This window comes from Hippoglossus hippoglossus, chromosome 3 (genome assembly GCF_009819705.1).
Source record: "Hippoglossus hippoglossus isolate fHipHip1 chromosome 3, fHipHip1.pri, whole genome shotgun sequence".
NCBI classification, from domain to species: domain Eukaryota; kingdom Metazoa; phylum Chordata; class Actinopteri; order Pleuronectiformes; family Pleuronectidae; genus Hippoglossus; species Hippoglossus hippoglossus.
Genome location: NC_047153.1, coordinates 13,750,222 through 13,771,024, shown reverse-complemented (window position 1 = coordinate 13,771,024; position 20,803 = coordinate 13,750,222). Strand labels below are relative to the sequence as shown.

The following is a 20,803-nucleotide window of genomic DNA, read 5'->3' as shown; positions in this document are numbered from 1 at the left end:
GTTATTAAAGTGTGTTTTAAATGCTTCAGTCTGGAGCTCACATTTATAGGTTCCGTCTGATTTAAGCCAACTCCAAAATAAGAAATGAGAAATAAGGTGAATAGTCTAAATGAAGTGAGACTCCAAAACGTCCGAGCCAAGTATTCTAGGTCAAATATCATAATTCTGACGGTCTGCATGGTTTGCCTTTGTAAAATAAAAGCTGGCACAGTGCACCAAAGTCATAAACAGTGGATTGCGTTTATTATTGAAACATTAACTTAAAGTGGATGTATGGGACTGTCTGTTTCTTTTACTTGCTCACACATGCACAGTATGAGCTCAGTATGAAGACGACTGTTTTAGTCACTCGCTGCACAGACGATCTGTTTCTACTTGATGACTAATTTCTCCGATCCCTGGGAGAACCAAGAGGTGACGACTCATGTTTTTATGGCGATTCGGCTCTTTAACAGTGACAGATGTGATGTCACTCGGCTTTATATTCCCAATGTAGCAGCTGTCTTTAAAGGATGTGATGTCATCCACGTTTTATGGTTTTTAACATCTGGCTGCAGCGACACTGACACGGAACTACAGGGTGTTATTTCTTCTCATAAACTTTTACTGAGCTTGAAATTTACAAATGGATTTATATTTAAATCCTTGATATGATGTTGTGAATCATTCTCAGCAGCATGTCTTTAGAGCTCTGTGTCTTAATTCTGACATTTTAACACACATTTCAATTCAATAAAAGAAGTGCAGTAATGTAATTTAAGATTTAGATGTCATTTCAAGGAAGGGCAACTTCACCTGTATTCGATCCAATTTTCCGAATTGATTATTACCATTTATATAATGTTATTTGGTGCATCTCAAATTTGATGCTGTTTTCTGTTAAATATGATAGAAAACTAAATATACAGTATTTGACTCTAGGTTGAACAAAACAAGCAACACATGGACATCACATGGGTGGGAGATAGATCGGGTCGTCCACTAACCAGACGGTCTGTGGTTTGATCCCCGGCTTCTCCATTTTTTCTTGCCGAAGTGTCCTTGGGCAAGACAATGAACCCCTAAATTGCCCCTGATGGCTGTGCCAGCAGTGTGTGAGTGATGTGTGAAAGATAAAGTCCTGCACATAGATGCAATGTATGAATGTGTGTGTGACTGGGTGAATGTGGCTTGTACTGTAAAACAACGAGTGGCCATCATAACTAGAAAAACACTACATATATACAGGTGATTGGGCAATTTACTATATCCTGATGGTTTATAGACAAAGTAATCAACAGCTCATTTGATATCAAAAACAAATCATTAGTTGCACTTCATGTTTTCTAACATTTAATTCAAAATGCAGGGACAGTAAGAGCTGCTCTACTGAGTTGAACAGGTTCATTAATAAAGCAGGGGACAGACGTGAGCAGGGTGAGGTGGAGCTTGGCTGAGAACAAGGTCACAGGTGGGAAGCTGAGAGGAAGTGCGCGTGTCCTGATTCAGCAAATGTGGAACGGGACCTCAGGAAAAGCCTCATATCTGGAAAAATACACCAGTAAATGGAAAAGTACTTAAACAAATAACGCAAACGTGCTCACGGCTGATAGACGGATAAAAAGAGTCACATGAGGTTTAAGATAAACATGTGCACATAGTGAAGATACATCTGTATAAACTGAATTCACTTCAATTACAAAGTTTTCAACATCCTACCATTTCTGTCTTTGGGTGATAATCTTACTCACCCTTTGTTGAGAGAAAAAACTCAGCCAGCCTGCAGGCTTGTCCCGGCATCACCACCCTTGTGTGCCTCACACCTGAGAATCCTTCATCCAGACAACCTCAGGCAACATACAATGACAACACTGATGCCCCGTGTAACCACTGGGGAGCTTAACCACAGTCTCAGAGAGCGAGACTATAGAATGACTGGAGCACAGTCGTCTTTTTTATGTTTAGGGTATGATGTGGGATTTTGGTTTGCTGACACTGGGCGCTCTGTAAACAGCACCCAGTCTGTGTCTCGCAGAACCGACATGAGGGAAACCACCTCACCCTTTGGTGTTTTTACCATTGGTGGATACGCAGGATGGCAGGAAGTGAGTCCTCCTGTGCAAATATGTGGCAAAAACCCATGTCTGCATACTGTAGGGATTTGGACAATGTGTTGAATAAATGGTAGGGGAAGAAGTCAAAGTCCTTTTCTGGAAAAGTGGAAGAAAAAGTGTTTTTCAGCACTAATTTGCTGAAGCTATCGAGACAAGAGACTGTCCAGCTTGTTGAGCACAGCGGGGGCGACCTTCAGAAGTGGTTTGGTCCAGGATTAGATTTCAAAAGAATCAACACACATGCACGCACACATACACACACACAGCCGTGTCTCCATGACTTCAGAGGACATTACGTTGACTTCCATTAGGTTCCTGGAGACAAACCTTGACCAGAGTTACTACTTGCCTAACCCTTAACCTTTACACTTAACTTAACCTAACCCTTAGCTTTGAGCTAACCCGAACCTTAAAACCATGAAATGTAGTGATTTACGTTGTGGGGACTTGATTTTTGTCCCCATAAGGAACACAGGTCCCCATAATGTGACCGTGTAAAGATTTAGGTCAACATGAGTAAATACTGTAGATGGATGGATGGATACAAGGATACAAGGATACATACATACATACATACATACATACATACATACATACATACATACATACATACATACATACATAGATAGATACTTTACTGATCCAGAGGGTAATTTAGGAATAGGATACCTGGACCACACACACATCACAACGTCTCTATCTGTTAAGATGAAAAAAAGAGAGAATAGTTTGCCAGCACACCGGCATTCGTGCTTTTCTTTGATCTATCACTCAGCAGGATGACTTCATGTTTGAGCCCCACATTCTCAGACAGGCAGTGTAACCTCAATGACTTCATGCATTTTTGTGTGATGCATTTTGGCCACTGCATGAATCACACCTTTGATATGGTTGTAATAACAGTTCAGGTTGGTGGAAGTTGTTCGGACATGTAAACTCTCTTCCTTGTGTTTTACTTACTAACAATCCTCACTCACGCGAGGTGGTCTGGAGAAGTCATCTCAAAACCGAAGAGATCTTGATTGTCAGAGTCTCTGCTGCTGAAGTGTCCTTCAGTGAGACACTTGGGCTCTAAATGCTCCAGTGGTGCAGTAAAGTGCTGCTTCCCCCTCATGATCTATGCTCCTGTTATAATTCCCCCCTGTATGTTAATAAACCAGTGGGATGCGAATCATCCATCATCTCAGATTCCTCTGCAAGAAAATCAGCCTTCTGTTACTATTTCATCAGCACAGTGTTGCTCATTTCCCTGAGGTCAACTTGTCATCCCTTTTTATGCAGTGCCTTATCATCGGAGGAGGTCCCTGCGGCCTGCGGACAGCCATCGAGCTCGCTTTGATGGGCGCTAAAGTGGTGGTGATTGAGAAGAGGGACTCGTTCTCCAGGAACAATGTGCTGCACCTTTGGCCCTACACCATCCATGACCTGCGCGGCCTTGGAGCCAAAAAGTTCTATGGCAAATTCTGTGCCGGGGCCATTGACCACATCAGTAAGTATCTGACTTTACAGACACAAAACATAAAGACACGTACCTCCGTCAAGTCCCCTGACATTTTCATTATTTTACCTGGATTTGCCCCCTAATCTGGATCCACACCAGAATTTAATGGGTTCTTCCCTGACCCATGCTGCATTCTTCCAACAAGTTTTGTGGAAATCCATCTAGTTGTTTTTGTGTAATCTTGTTTACAAACAAACCAACTAACCAACAGAAACACAGACAGCGGTGAAAACAGAACCTCTTTGGTGGAGATAAAAAAGTATTGAGTACATGAGGATAATTATGAAATATTCAATTATTAGGCAAAATGTTTTCACCAAGTTCATTTTCATTTGATCTGATCATTGATTCTTTTTAATCTGTCGAACACAACATGAGAAAGAGCACAGACAGGGGAAAGCATTCGAGCTCGGGGTTTGTTCTCAATAGTGTCAAGACAACATAACACTAAACACAAAGTTTGGCAGCCGTTTTACACATGTATCTAAACATCAGTGTCTGTGTGTGTCTAACAGGCATTCAGCAGCTGCAGCTGATGCTCCTGAAAGTTGCGCTCCTCGTCGCAGTGGAGTTTCACACCAATGTGGAGTTCGTCAAGCTGCTGGAGCCTCCAGAGGACCAGGAAAAAGAAGGTCTTCATCCACATGTTCACTTCAGCTACATGTCCAAACAACAGATTAACAGCACTTTTATATTCACCTACACTGACAGTTGTTTTATGAGTTTGGTAACGTTTAGTAGGACAAAGCTGAGAAGTGTAATAATGTGTAAAGCTTGATATAAACATCAGGCTGCGTCTGTCAGTTTGTTAAAAAAGATGGTGTGCGGCTGAGGATCTATATTTACCTTCTTACTCCTGCAGCTCTGGCTGTGCCTCCAGGCCGGTCAGGCAGCAAAAGACTTCTCGTTCTGCAGTATTTAATTTCCTTGACATCAACTAATAAACACAACACAAATATTGGCACTGAGCATGTTTTTCATGAGGAGGTCAACCTGGAGGTTAGATAACCAGTATGGGAGCCTGGGGATTGGCGGTATTGCCAAACATGATGTCAAGATAAACCATGTCCTGTCAGTCGATATTTACATTTATCATAACAATACCAGTGATTGAACATTCTTTCCCTTGTTTAAAATCATGACGTTTTTCTGGTGTGAAGTAAATCAACTTTGATGACATTTGAGAACTTGTTTAAAAATATCATGACTTTCTAATGATCCCATTTAGTTTGAAAATGTTTTGTAACTTGTACATTGTACTGTCGATGACCCTCTGATCGCACAAGACCCGCGTTGAGCTATAAACCCTCAAGAAAGAGAACGATTTGAAAGCAGTTGTCATGCGCCGTCACTCCTTATGTTATATCAATACACTGATAACAACGAGTGCTTCGCCTAAATTTAGACGTAGGCTTAACACCTCTTTTCTGCTGTGACGGACTTAGCCGAGCCCTTGACATCAGGGAATGCATTTTCCACATGGTGATATTACACAACACGCTGCCAGGCGGTCACTGTGCTGGTCTCACACCTCTGCTGCAGCAGACACTTAAAACGGCTGATGTTGTTTCATGTTCAATAAATTATACAGTTTTATTTGGACAACGATTACACATTGATGCCCTGCACGCAGTAGCAGAGGTTTTTACAGATATGAAGCAGCCACAAAGTTGCTTAATCTTCTCTATTTAGTTTTCATGCATCACAAACACATATTCTCTGGTGGGTTTTTTTTAACATGTCATGAATAGCCATATTTGTCCCGGTTGCACTGGCGTCACAGTAAGAGCAGTCTTACTGGAAAACAGCAACGTAGCAACCCAAAACAGCAACAGTGCTGAAGTGTGCTTATTCATTCTTCCTGTTTATTATCTCTGTACTGACAAATTTAGCCCTGCACGAGCCTGGCAGGTGGCTGAGTGGTCCTGGATGGAGATACGTTTTGATTGAGACTGTTGAAGTGTCCTTGAGCAAAACACCAACCCTTTATCTGCTGACATTCCACATTCCCCAAATTCCATGTTGGGTGGTTGGGCGAGGGATTTCGCCCCTCTCACTCTCTCTTTCTCTCTCTGTTCCCCTCTCTCAGTGATTGGATGGAGGGCTGCAATACGACCTGCTGATCACCCTGTGGCTAGCTTTGACTTTGATGTCGTTGTGGGGGCTGACGGACGCAGGAATACTCTGGAAGGTGAGAAGACGGCCAACAAAAGATATGAACAGTAGAGGGGCCTCAAGGATGTACTGTCCAAGAATAAAGGAACAAGGCTGATGCTAATGTTACCCTCACACCGCACAGGGTTAAAACATGATGTCAGTATGTTTGACATGCTTTCAAATAACAGTAGCTATAGTAACCATCCATCCATCCATTCCTTCATTCAGTCATTTTACTGGATTCTCAACTTGTGCTGCGTCATCTCTGTTGTGCAGCTATAAATGAAACTCACTTTGTGTAAATTTATAAGCTTGAGGCCATTGATCTGTCCCAGTGGGAAAGGTTGCACATGAAACCAATTGGTGTACATAAATAGAGCCGAGCTGGGGGCTCAGCGCAGCAGCTGATACATGCGTGTTGGACTCTTTCCATCTCTGTGTCTCACTGTTTCGGTCTCTCCACTAAAAATGCTGTCATCTAACAACCAATTCACTTCAGATGCTAATTCCTAAAAAGGGCATTTTTGGGGCTGGACAAGACGTCGAGCTCATTCTCAAATTATGAAGACGCCTAGGGGAAATGATTTTCCCCCCGCAGTCGGCGTAATTTCATGACATAGCTGCAGTAACACAAAGTTAAATACAATCAGATTTGCACTTGTTGACTGTTGCTGCCTTTGGTAAAGAGCTATGAAATGAAAAGAAGGGGGAAATGTCTTCCATAACTGACTTTTTAGTGCATCTCTTTAGTGCTTTGAAATGATAAAGCACCAGTAAAAGGTTGAACTTTAATTTGAGTTTGCTTGGTTGTCATCTTAGGGTTTTAGTTTTGTTTAGGACATAAAAATAATATTTAGAGAATCTTTGAATTATAATAGCTGAACATCAGAAGAGCTGTTCAGCTACTTCACTATTTCATCTGTTTGGATTAAACTTCAGATTTAATGGTATTAAAGTTTTACAAACTTTTACTGCTACACTTGCAGTTCTGGTGGTTAATTAAGCAAATTGTATTGACCTTTGATGTCAGCATATAACTGGTCCTTCTTTTGTTTTCTTGGCTGTATGAAGTCTCACCTTTAGAGATTCTCGAGTTTCGAGCCTCCTAACTAATAACTTCCTTGTAATTTTGGTTTAAGCCCAGATTTCCTTTGACAAGTCAACAGGACTGGTTTGCTTGGGAAAAGAGACATCTCTTCTTTTTCACTGTTTGTCTGTGTCATTCTCTCTCTTCACATGTCTTTCTTTGTCCCAGGTTTCAAAAGGAAGGAGTTCAGGGGTAAACTGGCAATCGCCATCACAGCTAACTTCATCAACAGGAACACCACAGCAGAGGCCAAAGTCGAGGAGATCAGTGGCGTGGCCTTCATCTTCAACCAGAAGTTCTTTCTTGACCTCAAAGAAGAAACAGGTAGGAAACAGTCAGAAGCATTTGAGACCAACGGGATGTCTCGTTGTTTTATAACCGTATTGAAAACACATGGTTTCTTGCAGGTATCGATCTGGAGAACATTGTGTACTACAGGGACAACACGCATTACTTTGTAATGACCGCCAAGAAGCAGAGTCTGCTGGACAAGGGAGTTCTCATTAACGTAAGCTCAAGATTATATATTATTCAATTGTCCAGATTTGAAATAATCTGAATTATTGTATACATTTTTGGTATTAATCATGTGTACGATTTGACACATTTTAAGTTCAAGTAGGGCTTCTGTGTGTCGTGTGTGCGTCATCACTAAAAACTAATCAAGGCCCGTCAAAAATGCTAAACTTAGACTTACTCTGTGAGAACTTTTCCTCTGTAACTGTAATGTCTGTGTTCAACAGGATTACATAGACACCCAAATGCTGCTTAGCAGTGAGAATGTCAACCAGGAAGCTCTTCTGTGCTACGCCCGAGAGGCTGCTGACTTTGGCACCAACTACCAACTTCCTACACTGGATTTTGCCATGAACCACTGCGGGCAGCCAGACGTGGCGATGTTTGACTTCACAAGCATGTACGCCTCAGAGAACGCTGCTCTGGTCAGGGAGCGATTCGGACACCAGCTGCTGGAAGCGCTGGTTGGCGACAGTCTCGTAGAGGTAAGAGTGTTTCGGGAGGTGGCAGGGTTTTTAGGAGCCTGATTGCCGGGGAGAAGAAGCTGTTACAAAACCTGGCAGAAGCAACAATGCTTTTTCTAATGCCTTGAAGTCTCACAATTACATTAATGTATTTGTTCTGTGTTCTTGTGCAGCCCTTCTGGCCGATGGGGACAGGTTGTGCTAGAGGCTTCCTGGCTGCCTTTGACTCAGCGTGGATGGTAAAGAGCTGGGCTCAGGGTCGGACAGCCCTAGAGGTGCTGGCAGAGAGGTACACATACACACCTCAGTATTATGCTCACAGTGTCTATGTGCAGTGTTCATATATATCTAATTTAAAAAACTTTGTGTTTTCAATAACGCCTGGTTTAATGCTTTTCTGTAGAGAGAGTATTTACAGACTACTTCCTCAGACGACAACAGAAAACATTGCCAAAAACTTTGACCAGTACACCATCGACCCCGGGACTCGATACCCCAACCTCAACTCCTCCTGTGTCAGACCCCACCAGGTGAGAGGGAGTGCTCACTTTTCTAGAAGCCGATATCTGTCGACGGGCCATGGCTTCATTTTTAAGAAATATACACAACTTCTTGATCGTTATCTTTTCATTCCTTCTTCAGGTGCGTCACTTGTACATCAGTGCAGAGCTGAATACCTGCTCTCTGGAGCGTGCTGCCACCATACGAAGGCCTGTCAATCTCTGCAGGCGAGGTACGTTTGACAGGAACTGACAGATTCCTGTGTTTGTGTGTGGGTGCATGTTGTCATTCCTCTGCACTGGTGACATGTTGATTTTGGCTTTTCCGTCCATCTCATTCTCGTGAACACGATATCTGAGGAACACCTAGGAAATTACTTCCAAAAAGGATAAAGGTCAACTTCTCTGTGACATTATGATGATCTACAAACACACTTCTATGGCCATGATTCAACTCAGGAACAGATTGATAGACTTTGACCATATTTCCTCTCTATGTAAAGACTTCTGCTGACTCATCTCTAGATTATTTACAGAAGCGATCTGACTGATTGATAGGGTTTCCTCTCTTCCTCACATTAACACTGTGGCTTACATCCCTCCTTTCCTTTTCCTTTGAACAGAAGTGGTAACCAGAATTAAACTCATTTTAGGGAATAGGTTACAATCTGAGGTTTGTTTTTACATGTGGATTCACTGGGAGGAGGAAACACTGGGTTTTGGCAGGAACACGTCAAATGCAAATATCTTGCTCTTCCCAGTGAGTGAGTCTGATTTGATCTTTAGTGGGAATGTTGAACTGATCTGTGTGTTTTAGTGAAGTAACTCACAACCCCAACGGCAGCACAGACATACAATACATACGTACAACATACCTCAGCACTGGCTCCCACCTTCTCTGTCATGACACAATAAGTTTTTTTGGGGATTGTTTTATGGAAAAACATGTCTGTGAATGTTTCTTTTGTAGAGTCGGAGATCAGACCAGCAAGGCTTCTTACCTGGTGCCAAAAACAGACCGAGGGCTACAGGAATGTGACGATCACAGACCTGACGTCTTCTTGGCAAAGCGGCCTCGCCCTCTGCGCCCTCATCCACAGGTTCAAACCTCAGCTGATGTACGTAACTTTACTCCCTTTTAGATGATAACAGTTTCTGATCAAAATCTCTATATAGTTGAATACATATATAAACATTCACATGGAGAAACTAGTTTTTTATTGAGCTCTGTAGCCTCTTTGTAACAACCAGCTGTGAGGAGACTCATATCTTATGGGTTTGTAAAATATGCTTGGCATGAGAGTAAGTCTTTGATGTGTATTTTTTTTTTGCTGCTTTCTCTACCTCCTCCTCCTCACACTTAAACAGCACTTGACCCTTCTTAGAGTGTTGATAGATGTTTTCAAAGTGAAGACATTTACATTTCACACATTTATCAGTTTTGTCCGTGAGTTTAACACACAGAATTCCAACTACTTGTACAAAAAGTATTTGTTTTTTTTCACTTTCTTAATTGTGTTGATCTGGATCTGTGGATAAAAACAACTCATGTTGCACTTTCAGGACAAATTCCTCCTTAAAGAGCAGAAACTGTTCCTCAGTTTCCACAGTTTAGGCTGAGACTGCCCTGCACAGCATGGAATTATTCAGTGCATCTGTAGATTAGTGCATTTACAAATCTAATTATATCCTCTCACTCTTTAATTATTGCCTTCGTACCTCGCCACATGCCACTACAATTTCATGTGGTCCTGAGTTCCCAAAAACCACTGGCATTTTCCGCTTTCCCTCCTCCATATGCAAGCCTGTCAGACTGCGGAGAGGGGAGCAGGTTCGTACAAATGAAAGAAAGGGAGAGAAAAAAAAAAGGGTAGTTCTAGAGTAGCAGCAAAGTTTGTGTGTGCTGCTGCTAGGTTACTGCTCTCATCCACCTTATTACCGAACGCGACTGCACACTGTCAGTGTAGGCAAATACGTAAGAGCTCTTTTCTTTTCTCCCATTAGAGGTAATTTGCTGCCATTTTTTCCTGCAATTTAAGGGAAAAAAGTTCTTTTGCAGGGTTGAAAATTGAGTGACAGAAGTTTCTGTGAGACGTCTTTCCTTTGTGCTAACGTCTGCTGTATCAGTCTGCATATAAGGCTAAATCATCGTAGACAATGAAACCCTTATATAGACGGGCCCATTAACAGTCTTTTTTCATTCCCTTTTCTTCCGTCAGAGATTTTGATTCATTAAATGAAGAAGACCATGCTGCAAACCTCCAGCTGGCTTTCGACATCAGTGAGCGGGAGCTCGGGATCTGCTCGTTCACGTCTGTGAAGGAGCTGAGTGCTGGCGAGGAGCTGGATAAGACCCGGATGATCACATACCTGTCCAAGTTCTACGAGCTCTTCCGTGGAACACCTCTACCTGCATCAGGTACTTGATTTGACTCTACTCTACTTTAAAACTATCTTTTGTCCTAATTTCTAACCTCAGACAACAACTTACCTTCCTCTGACATTCAGCTAAGTGAATAAGTAAGTCTTTAAGGCTGTATTTTTATTGGAACCTTCCTCTTCACAAATGTAGCAGCCCCCTTTTTTCCCCCACACCATTCATATGTCTCTCCTAGTCTATAGGAGCATAATGCATTTATATTATCTGACATTTATGGCTGCGTGTGGTGGGAAATGTGGAAACTCTAAAACAGAATCATGTGTTATACTGCAGGGTCCAGAGCAGTAGATGAAAACAATGAAGAATATCCATCTAAAGAAGTCAGAAGTAAAAATAATGTCTTCAATATGGCAGTTCCTAGGAAACGGGTTCCAAAGGTAACTCCACACTTCCTGCCTTCCGTTTCCAGTTCAAGTTTGATTTATTTTATATACATTCAGTGTTTTATTGGTTTGAAACTCCTCCTCTTGAACCTGATGGATGCTCAGTCTTACATTATTTTCCTCGTGTTTTGTTTTCAGGATGAAAAGAGGTCAGACGGTACAGACCCCACTTACAAAAGGAGGCGGAAGTTCTGTTATTTCGAGGAGGTTTGTTCATAAAAATACTTTTAATTTGAAAAGTTACCGATGTGAAGGACTTGATATTTTTACAAAGATCTGTTTCTGTCTCTGTTTAGGCCACCAATCTGTCCAGTAATGGCTCCTCAGTGCGAGAGGGGCAGGAACCTAAGGAAAATAAAGTGCGCTCCATTTCTACTCAGCTGCTCGCCAAATTTGAGAACAAACCCAGCCACGCAGTCCGCAGAACACAGGTAAAGACCAACATCTTGAAACCTTTCCTTTGCTACACAACTCTTCTGTCATCTGTTTTCAATCTTTTCAGCTTTTTCTATGTCTGTGCCTTTTTATAAACTCTCTTCCAACATTTTCTGCAACATCTCAGTTTGATTGTGAGACGTCTTCCTCACTGCAAACTCTCGACCTGACTGAGAGTCTGCGCCTAAAACTCAGGCCTGTGGTCCCACCCAAACCTTCTCCTGAGATACAGGTAGCTCAGACAGGAGACAACATCTAAATCACCCAAACTGTACAAACTGTAATGTTTCTAGGCTATTTCTGTCTCAACAACCATATACATAGTACTTGAAAACACTCCCACTGAAAAAACACACATTTTCTATCACATAGCATATATGTATATAGAGAATACCTCAAATACATGCAACTCCCATGTGTAAAGCTCATATATAATTGACCTAAAGTAGGAGTTTGGATATTTAACAGACCAAACTGGTGGTTTTACATTCTTTACGTGCTGCTGCAGTTATCACCAGAAACAAATGTGAGTTTTTTAATTGCTGGGCTCACATCTTACATCCCACACAGGGTTTTTTGTATAGCATGAACCAGGACTGTCAATTGGAAACTTATACAATATACGCTTACGTAATCTTTCCCCAATAATCTTACCAAACCAGACAAAGAGCCCTTCCTCATATTGCTGAAGTCAAAGCATTGTATTCATTAGATAAGCATTTTGTGAAGTCATACCCACAAGTCAAACAAAAGGCAAACACGAGTGTCAGGAAGCATACAGACAATATGAATTACATTCAAATGTGGCTGTCGGCTGTTCAGGTCTCAGATTTCACACTGACCCTTCAGTTTCTTCTTCTGCCCCAAGAAGAAAATGTCAAAACGCTTCCTGCTCGCAACTGCATTACCATGTGATGGTTACGTAACTTTGGTAAATCATAAAGCAGCCAGAGAATCCACTGTAATGGATCACCTATGCAAGTTGATATTCATGCTGCACTGGCATGACTAACACCTGCCAGGAGGCTAAGAAATCCATCTAAAATCTTGCACTATTGTTTGAAAATAGCTGGCAGCATATTAAAGTACGTGTAATTTATTGTTAATGGACGGAAACATATAAAACCACCCGATTGTTCTTTTTAAATGATCTACAGCAACTACAAACTACAACTAAACACACCACTGCTCACGGGTTCACTGCTGTGTATGATCCCTTTCAGTTTGAATTTAGTGTCAGAAAAGCTGCAGAGCAGTTAGTCCGCCTGCCACCAAAGACTCTGCCCGAACCTCAGCTCCAGCCCCAGCATCCATTTTCCACAGTGAAGCTCAGACACGTTGATCAAACACACGCTGAAATGAAGGCCCAGCCTCCGCCTGAGAGCGCAGACCCCTCTGCTTCTTCTGCTTCTTCTTCTTCCTGCCACTCAGCCATCCATTTCATGTCAAGACTCCTCCAGCGCCTCAGGGAGGTGGATGAACACGTCTCTGAGGTGAACACTATCTCCTCCGTCGTATCTGCTTTCTCTTGTTTTCTTCTCTGTCGTCTTGCTAAAACGTCATGATTGCACGTTCTGATCTCCGAAAAGTCCCCTGAGTGAATGTTGATTATATATTATGGCCTGATTATACATTTAAGCTTGTGTAATGTGCAGTCAGATGGTGAAGTCAGCCCCTAATTATCCAGCCGGACAGAAATGGAAAGAGCAGGCCTACAGAGCTGGCACAAGCTGAGGCAGACACACAGTCGGATTATTGGCCAGTCTGAGTCCGTGTGGAGCCGGTCGGCCAGGGCTGCAGGCGCAAGATTACATCTGCATAGAAGATATTTTGATTATTCAGATTTGCCAAAAGCCTGCCTGAATGCACTGGCTCAGATCAGCACGCCAAAACCGCTCACCTTATCAAGTCATTTAGTGTAGAACTCAGGTTTGTTGTTGAGAAATGGTCGTGTGTGTCGTTTCATATGCAGTTTCTCTTCTTTTTAAAATACAGGATAGAGACAACAAAGAGTGAAGATGGGTTGTTTTACTGTTGTTAGTCGGTTGGTCCAATTTCCTGTGTGACAGATTTAATCACCATGTGTGGTTACAGAGGGCGCTATTGCTCAGTAAATGTTCCATAGTGTTGCTTTAACACACATGAGATACTGTACTGACAATACTGACGCTTTGACTGAAATAGGTGAGCTATTCCTTTAAGTTGCTGCAATTTGCACCATTTTAATTTAATGATAATTCTTGATTAATTTAAAGATGGCTTCCTTCAGCCTCAAGGCCTCAACTCTTCACTATGTGATTTAACAACGCAGATATTTTCCGGCCGACGCGATGTTGTTGATGTTTCTGTGCGCCGACTGTGTGGCTGTCTCAGTTTTCTTTTCTCCTTTTAGTATGAGTAACCACATCAAGTGGGGTGTAATATTAATGTAATAAGGCAGCCTTCGCTCCACACAATGACATTATTGTTCCGCTCACGGCAATACACGCTTACCTGTCAAATCCTGCTTCTTATTGTGGCAGCAGAACAGAAAGGCCTTTCATCATTTAACTGGCTAGAGCTTATTAAGTGGATATTAGAGAGCGCCACATTAGCTTCTGGGAGAATGTGTCTCACTGTGGTGAGGAGGCGAGGTTGATGGTTCTTCCTTTGTTCCTCTGTGCTCCGTGTCGTCCTGCAGAAAAAAGCTCAGACACAACAGACTAGAGAGTTTCACACAAAGAGTATAAAGGACAAAGCCATGCATCTTAGTGGGTTGTTCTCAGGAGACGGTTCTGCTGAACTCAAGGTGACTATCTCGAGCTTGACCTGTGACCCCACCCTCGCCGTGTGTTTTCCACCTGCCACTCACAGCCCTCACAATGCGTTTGTGTGTTGCATGCAGCCATTTTTTTGTGGTAATTATTTTGTGTGTTGTAAAACCATTTTTAATTTGGAGCCTTTTTTCTTTTTTTCTGTTATTTTATTTAACTTTAACTACCCACGCTGTTGTCATAAAGAATTTAAAAGCTCTTGGCAGTGAACATCAAAAATCATCATTCATTATAATCCAGGGTTTTGTCAAATTGTTCGACATTATTATAACATTATTCTCTGGCTATAGGATTGTTTCAATCACATAAATGTTGTGATAAAGGACAGTCCTGATGGTCTTTAATGTTTTAGCCTATTTGTTGTCACCAGCCAGGACTAAATGTGGTCATTTTTATTATACAAAATGTATTGGTTGCCTAAAAGCAAGAGGGTTCTTGGTTCGAATCCCGGTTCGGCCGGGGTCTTTCTGTGTGGTTTGCATGTTCTCCCGATGTCTGCTTGGGGGTTTGAGCATTTTAGCTCAAAATTCACACAGTTGACTCAAATCGTCTTAATTATAATTCATGCACAAGAATCATGCTTCACATGAGAGCTATTCTCTTGACTGATGTTTGTGCCCCTCATGTTTTTAATTAGCAGCAGTTGTCAGAGCTGGAGTGTGTGTTCTTGTGGTGGCACTTGATGGGTTTCACTGTTCCACCCATCCAAACAGCCTGCGCCAACTCAGCAGCCAGATGTTACAGCAGGACTTACACCAGTTTCATATAAAGGAACAACTCCCAGTGCATAATTATCCTGGTACATGATTATGATCCATGTTTGGATCAAATTTCATTCCTGAAGTGCAACTGAGAATCTACTTAGAACAAGGAACTTGGTGATTATCCCCTTTCTATAATTATGTAACTTACTTTGGAGTGAATGTTAGTGACGAGTCTGAGGCTTTAAAGTAGTAGTGTGTAAAGGCTTCAGAAAATGATGGCAGATACAGAATGTCATACAGCTCACCCTCACCTAAGTCATTCACAATATGAAAAGAACCTCATGAGCATGTCTGTGTGTGCTCCATCTCACACTGCCACTGTCCCTGCATGTAAATACCCACCTGTGTTTCTGAGCATGACGGCACCTCAAGGAGTCACTAACAGAGTTTAGAATTCTAAAGAAAAAGTAATGTCACCTATTTCATTCTCAGGTTCAATGCTGCAGTAATAGAAGAATGATATGATAATAAACTAATAACCTAAGATAATAAAAGCAAATTCAAGTAAAACAATGAGACAATCTAAAGATAGAAAAAGCTAAATAGAGAGAAGGACCTAATCAATCCTATTAAATATTCACTGAGGGTTTCTTATAAACAAAGGTCTTCAGTGAAACAAGCGGCAAAAAGAAACCATCAACAGTTAAAATCCATTACTATCTGACAGCTGTTTCAGTGATCTGAGGTTTACATTATAAATATAAAGTTTATCTGTTTACATCTGTTCGCAGAGCTGCTCCGTTCGACGGTCGTTCCCCCAGTCGGGTGACAGGTGTCACTCATGCGAGCGGCGTGTTTACATGGTGGAGCGGGTCTGTGCCGAGGGGCTGTACTTCCACAGGGAGTGTTTTCGCTGTTCCACCTGCAGCTCAGCTCTGCGACAGGGAGCGCACGCCTTCGACTCTGAGCAGGGTTGGTATCTTCAATATAGATAAAAAAAATATGAAGATCAGCATCAAGGTGGTTTCGCTGACTTTGTCCTGACATGTGCTGTGATCTTACAGGGAAATTGTACTGCAAACTCCATTTTGATCAACGCAACACCGGGACAAATCTACGCAGGAGTTTTTCTCTCCGTTCTGTGAGTACCTTGTATTCTGCCAATTTAAGAAGCATTTATTATAAAAATCTAACTTGCCTTTCCATCATCCTCTGTCTTAGAATCCTAGTGGAGTTGGAGTTCAGGAGCGACGTGCCGCTGAAGGAGAGAGCTCTCAGCCCAGCAGCACAGCAGACCTGCCGAGTCCACCTGCAGCAGGTACCTTCAGCTCGTTCATTAGGAAACGGCTGAGCTGGCCCCTGAGTGTGACTCGCACGGTGTGTAACGCCCCCTGGTATCTCTCCCGCTGTGCACATAGCACGGCACAGGCCCTCGCCGGCCACCTGAGGGCCAACGCCCAGGACTATACATTCCTCTATGAGCTACTGAGCATGAGCTTGCCCCTGCTGTTTGTTTTACAAGAGGTACTGCTGCAGATGCACACAGAGGCCTTGCCTTACGGGCCAAACTCTTTACAGCCTCTACTGCTGTGGCTGCAGGAGAACGTAGGCACCAGCTTCATCTAGACACCCAGCGGAGCCCAGCTGAGGCTGAGCTGCACCTTAGCTGAAGTGTTCTCGTCTTGCTGTCATTTATAGCCGGACACAAGCACCTTTTTAATGTTTACTTGGCCGTTATGATGATACTATTGTTTTATTTACTCCCGGTGCGTTGGATGAACTTTGGCATCTGCCGAAGAAGAGACAACTTTTTGCAGTTTACTACCAGAGGCTGGTGCAGTGTGTCACGTAGCTGGAAGCAGAGAAATGTTTGCAGTGTTTAGATGTGCACTGGTTTAATATAAATGATCTTCTTTAGATTATTAATAATCAAAATGCAAATAAAAATTAAACAGGCCCAGTCCGTGCCTTAAAGACTTGAGACTGCTGAAATGTCTGATCGTCATTGCTGTAGAATCTAACCTTTTACAAACTGCCTTGAGAAACAGGCTCCTGCAGTGAAAGTTTCTGAACTCGGTTTACGACTGACTGACTGACTGACTTGATGCACTTTATGTTGGGGAACTGCCTTGTGGACGGAGCAGGAAACGCTCACAGTGGATACAAGCCTGGTCTCATGTTAACGCAGTCAGGTTTTCCTTTGACTACACATATGTGCTGCTGCCATATGTTTTCTTTTAATACAGTATATATGCAACACGATTTTTTTTACCACTTTGTTTACTTTAATGAACTGTTTGTGTTGATTTTTTTCTTTTTTTAATGGAAGACTCTAAAAAAAAAACCTCACAAATACATTTGAAACTGGGGACTGAGTATTTGGTTCTACTTTGCTGCCATCTACTGTTGACTGAGAAAATGAGGCATGAGGGCAAAATGACCCCCCCCCCCCCGCACCGTGTAACGAGACAAATGTTATCTTTTAAATAACAGATTTATGAATTGCTTTCAGATTTACTGTAGACAGTAGAAGATGGTGAGCCTGCTGTGATGTGTTTGAATGTGCTTGCCACGCTTGCCATACTTTTTAAAGCAAGTTGTTGGAAGATCAACTGCAAACCTCTGACTGGAAGCCACCCAGTAGCTTCCTATGCATACACACTATTTCATGTCTAACGATGCTTGTGAAGCACTTTAGAGTTGCAGAGTGTGTGTTTAACTTAAATAACCATTTGAACATGATATTTGCAGAAACATCAGGCATTTGTTGTGTTTACAGCATGATGTGTTGGATATGCAATACGTTGCTTGTGGTTTGTTATCTGCTACCTAGTGTTCCGTGTTGATTTGACTGAATCTGCAGGAAAACTGAGATACATGATTTTTTGCAGTACAGGTGGAGAACTTCAGTGTTTTGAAATACCAAAGAACTGTGTTTATACACACTAGATGTGTTTACGTGGACACCAGTGTTCTGTTAGTAACCAGATTAAGACATTAGTCTGAATAAGACAACGCTCTGTAAACAACATTAAACAGGAATAGGCAATGATTTAATTAAGACGTGCAGTATTCCAACCTTGCGTAAACATGTAATGTCTTATTGGCGTTCTCACAGTATTTTGCGACATCAACATTCGTCAGTTAACATCTACATGACGACACGTGCCCTGGGTTTGAGTGTTGTAGGACGTAATGGCATGAGTCACAATCCGATTCTCTGCTGTGTAACTTGTAAACAGGAATATTCTATTAACGACTCATGTAAACATTGTAATTGAAATAATTGATGTCTTATTCAGAATAAGGTCAATAGTCAGATTCTTGGTGTCCGTGTAAACATAGTCACTGACTGGATTTCTAATAGTTCCACCTCTGTTCAACAAGACGACAGTAACATGTACAATGGTGCCAACGTGCAAATGTCTTCATTGTGAATGTCAGTTTTTTGGTTTTGTTTTCATAAACTTTTTTCTACTTTGTGCATTGTGTTGGTTTTATTTACGTCTCTGTATGTTCTCTGTGTTTTAGATTAAGTAGCCGTGACACAACTGGAGGGGTTAGGACAAATGACAGTTCGAAGGTGATCACCTGCATGGTCACATGAGTTGTGTGTCGTAATTGTGATGACGAGAATGAACTGACCCCAAGTATCTGATGTGACGTAACATCTAGCCCCCAAAATAATGTGACATTGAGGTTTGGCTGAACTAAACTGATTTAACAGCTTAGCTGCTGAGCTGTTATGGGAATGAACTAGTACTAACGTAGCTTGATTGAATCCTCTTGATTTTTGTTTGAACAATTAATTAATGAACAATGAAATGGAATTAAATAACAGTTTTATGGGACTGAAGTGAAAGTTTTCCTCTCAAAACATCAGCTTTATTCTAAATCGGCCCAAGAGATATGTGGTTGAAAGTTTCTGTAACTTCTAAGCATTTTATTCAACAAAGCAATCTTCACAAGGTCTGTTCATTCTCACTAGATGGATGTAATAGAATATAGAACATGATATTACAGATATTTGGATGTTGAAATGTCAATTTTTCTCAGCACTTCCAGTATGAACTTAAAGAAAGTCTTAAATTTCCACAGCAACTACTTCCATCGGGTTCCCATAAATGAGAGACTTCCTGACTGTCTCAGGATTCTCTCAATCGATCGATAAAAAGAAAACAACAGACACCACATTTCTTTTATGAGATATTGTTGAACAACTCAAAGGTTTGTCAATAATACGTTCACCTAAACTTTAAAACAAAAGTGCACCACTAAGGAGCTCTTGAAGGCCTTTAAAACCTCAGCTCACTCCAGTGGAGCTGAGATTCAGGATCCAGTCCCATTTGCCTGATTATCTGACAACAGATGGCAAACCCAGAAGTTCAGTACGGCACAGTGAAGGGACGCGCTCGCTGTGTCCTCACTGACCTCTGTAACTTTACGTTTTCAGTTCATGACAGGACTTGCTGAATAAAACACATTAGTGGCATTTCTCTGCCGCCTCTTCACCAAGTTAAAATGAAGAAGTACATCTACATTGTGTTAGAGACTGTTCAGGAATGCACTTAGAGGACTGAACCTCCACTTACCTTAAAAAAATAATAATCATGTTACATGTTTCAAAAATCGTCCTTGGCTCCACAGCACCAGACGATTCCCTGTTAAAACGTTTATGACTGAACATACCGACGGTTAATTACGCTTCAAAAATTCACATTCACATTCCCACTGTACTGCACCTTCACTCAACTCAACCAAATATTTCTACAGAAAGTTTTACATCTACTTCTACTACTGATGCACTCATAATTATATAAAGTATTATTATATATAATATGAATAAATAATGTTTACCACAGACTTTGTATATACATGGACAACATAATGGCTCCCCAAAATTGACTGACTCTTGATTGGTGGAGTTTGTGTATCGGCTGGATCTCGCTCCCATGGCTTCCGTGGGGCACGTTGGCAGTGTTCGTATTCTGGATATTTGGACTTCATTCCTGGATACAGTCTATAAGTTTTACCAGTAGATTAACTGTATTTAGAACAGAGTCATGCAAATCGATTAATTCCCTCCAACCTCATATTGTCCAACAGGGGACAGGGACACATGATGGATATTTTGATTCATTTTCACCTTCAAATTTTATTGTGACCTTAAATCTACCTCTCTAGACAATACTTCATGTTTTTCTGCATCTAAACGCATATTTTATGAGAAAAAATGTCACTAACACAAAGATCCTTCACAACTTTAATATTAATGACAATGCTAAGTTTGTATATAAAAACTATGGAGAGCAGAAATATTCAGGTTTCTTTAATGATGTCTGTTTTTCACTCAGAAGCTGCCACACAAGAGGAAGCACTTCATCTACTCTGGACTGAAAATAACTGTTAATACTGAGTCGTGTTAATGATGTGATCACACAGGATATTTAGAATTAAGATGTTTTTTAAATCAATAAATGTATGTTGTGACTGTCTTCTCTGTTTATCACACGAAAGACTACGAATGAGAAAAAACATTTTGTTGTTTTGTTGACGAAGGCAACTGAATACAAACTAAAACTTTATTTGAAAAATAAAAATAGATAGAGAGATAGACAGATCTCTATCTTTCAGTGTGGGCTCATCCCATATTGATGTATTACAAACCATAGAAAGCAGCAGATCTGAATGTAGCATAAACTGTTTAAAT

The 20,803-nt window shown here is 41.5% G+C and overlaps 1 protein-coding gene across 6 annotated transcripts in view; it reads left to right on the top strand.

Annotated features, from left to right (window-relative positions):
• Positions 1-20,588, top strand: part of mical2a (microtubule associated monooxygenase, calponin and LIM domain containing 2a) — a 29,744-nt gene extending 9,156 nt beyond the window's left edge. For 2 of the 6 annotated variants that reach the window (XM_034574289.1, XM_034574297.1), the window contains exons 3-22: positions 3,375-3,582; positions 4,110-4,226; positions 5,684-5,785; positions 7,007-7,162; positions 7,246-7,346; positions 7,582-7,839; positions 7,992-8,107; positions 8,222-8,348; positions 8,461-8,551; positions 9,289-9,436; positions 10,538-10,737; positions 11,032-11,135; positions 11,280-11,348; positions 11,438-11,572; positions 11,704-11,808; positions 12,800-13,069; positions 14,257-14,364; positions 15,885-16,065; positions 16,158-16,234; positions 16,315-18,576. In XM_034574289.1, the coding sequence (XP_034430180.1) occupies positions 3,375-3,582; positions 4,110-4,226; positions 5,684-5,785; positions 7,007-7,162; positions 7,246-7,346; positions 7,582-7,839; positions 7,992-8,107; positions 8,222-8,348; positions 8,461-8,551; positions 9,289-9,436; positions 10,538-10,737; positions 11,032-11,135; positions 11,280-11,348; positions 11,438-11,572; positions 11,704-11,808; positions 12,800-13,069; positions 14,257-14,364; positions 15,885-16,065; positions 16,158-16,234; positions 16,315-16,719 (3,078 nt within the window). In that variant the 3' untranslated portion in view covers positions 16,720-18,576. Of the gene's footprint in view, positions 1-3,374; positions 3,583-4,109; positions 4,227-5,681; positions 5,786-7,006; positions 7,163-7,245; positions 7,347-7,581; positions 7,840-7,991; positions 8,108-8,221; positions 8,349-8,460; positions 8,552-9,288; positions 9,437-10,537; positions 10,738-11,031; positions 11,136-11,279; positions 11,349-11,437; positions 11,573-11,703; positions 11,809-12,799; positions 13,070-14,256; positions 14,365-15,884; positions 16,066-16,157; positions 16,235-16,314; positions 18,577-18,624; positions 18,677-20,447 lie in introns of those variants that run through there. The other 4 variants (XM_034574321.1, XM_034574314.1, XM_034574305.1 and 1 more) reach the window with 4 other exon arrangements.
• The last annotated feature ends 215 nt before the right edge of the window (positions 20,589-20,803 follow it).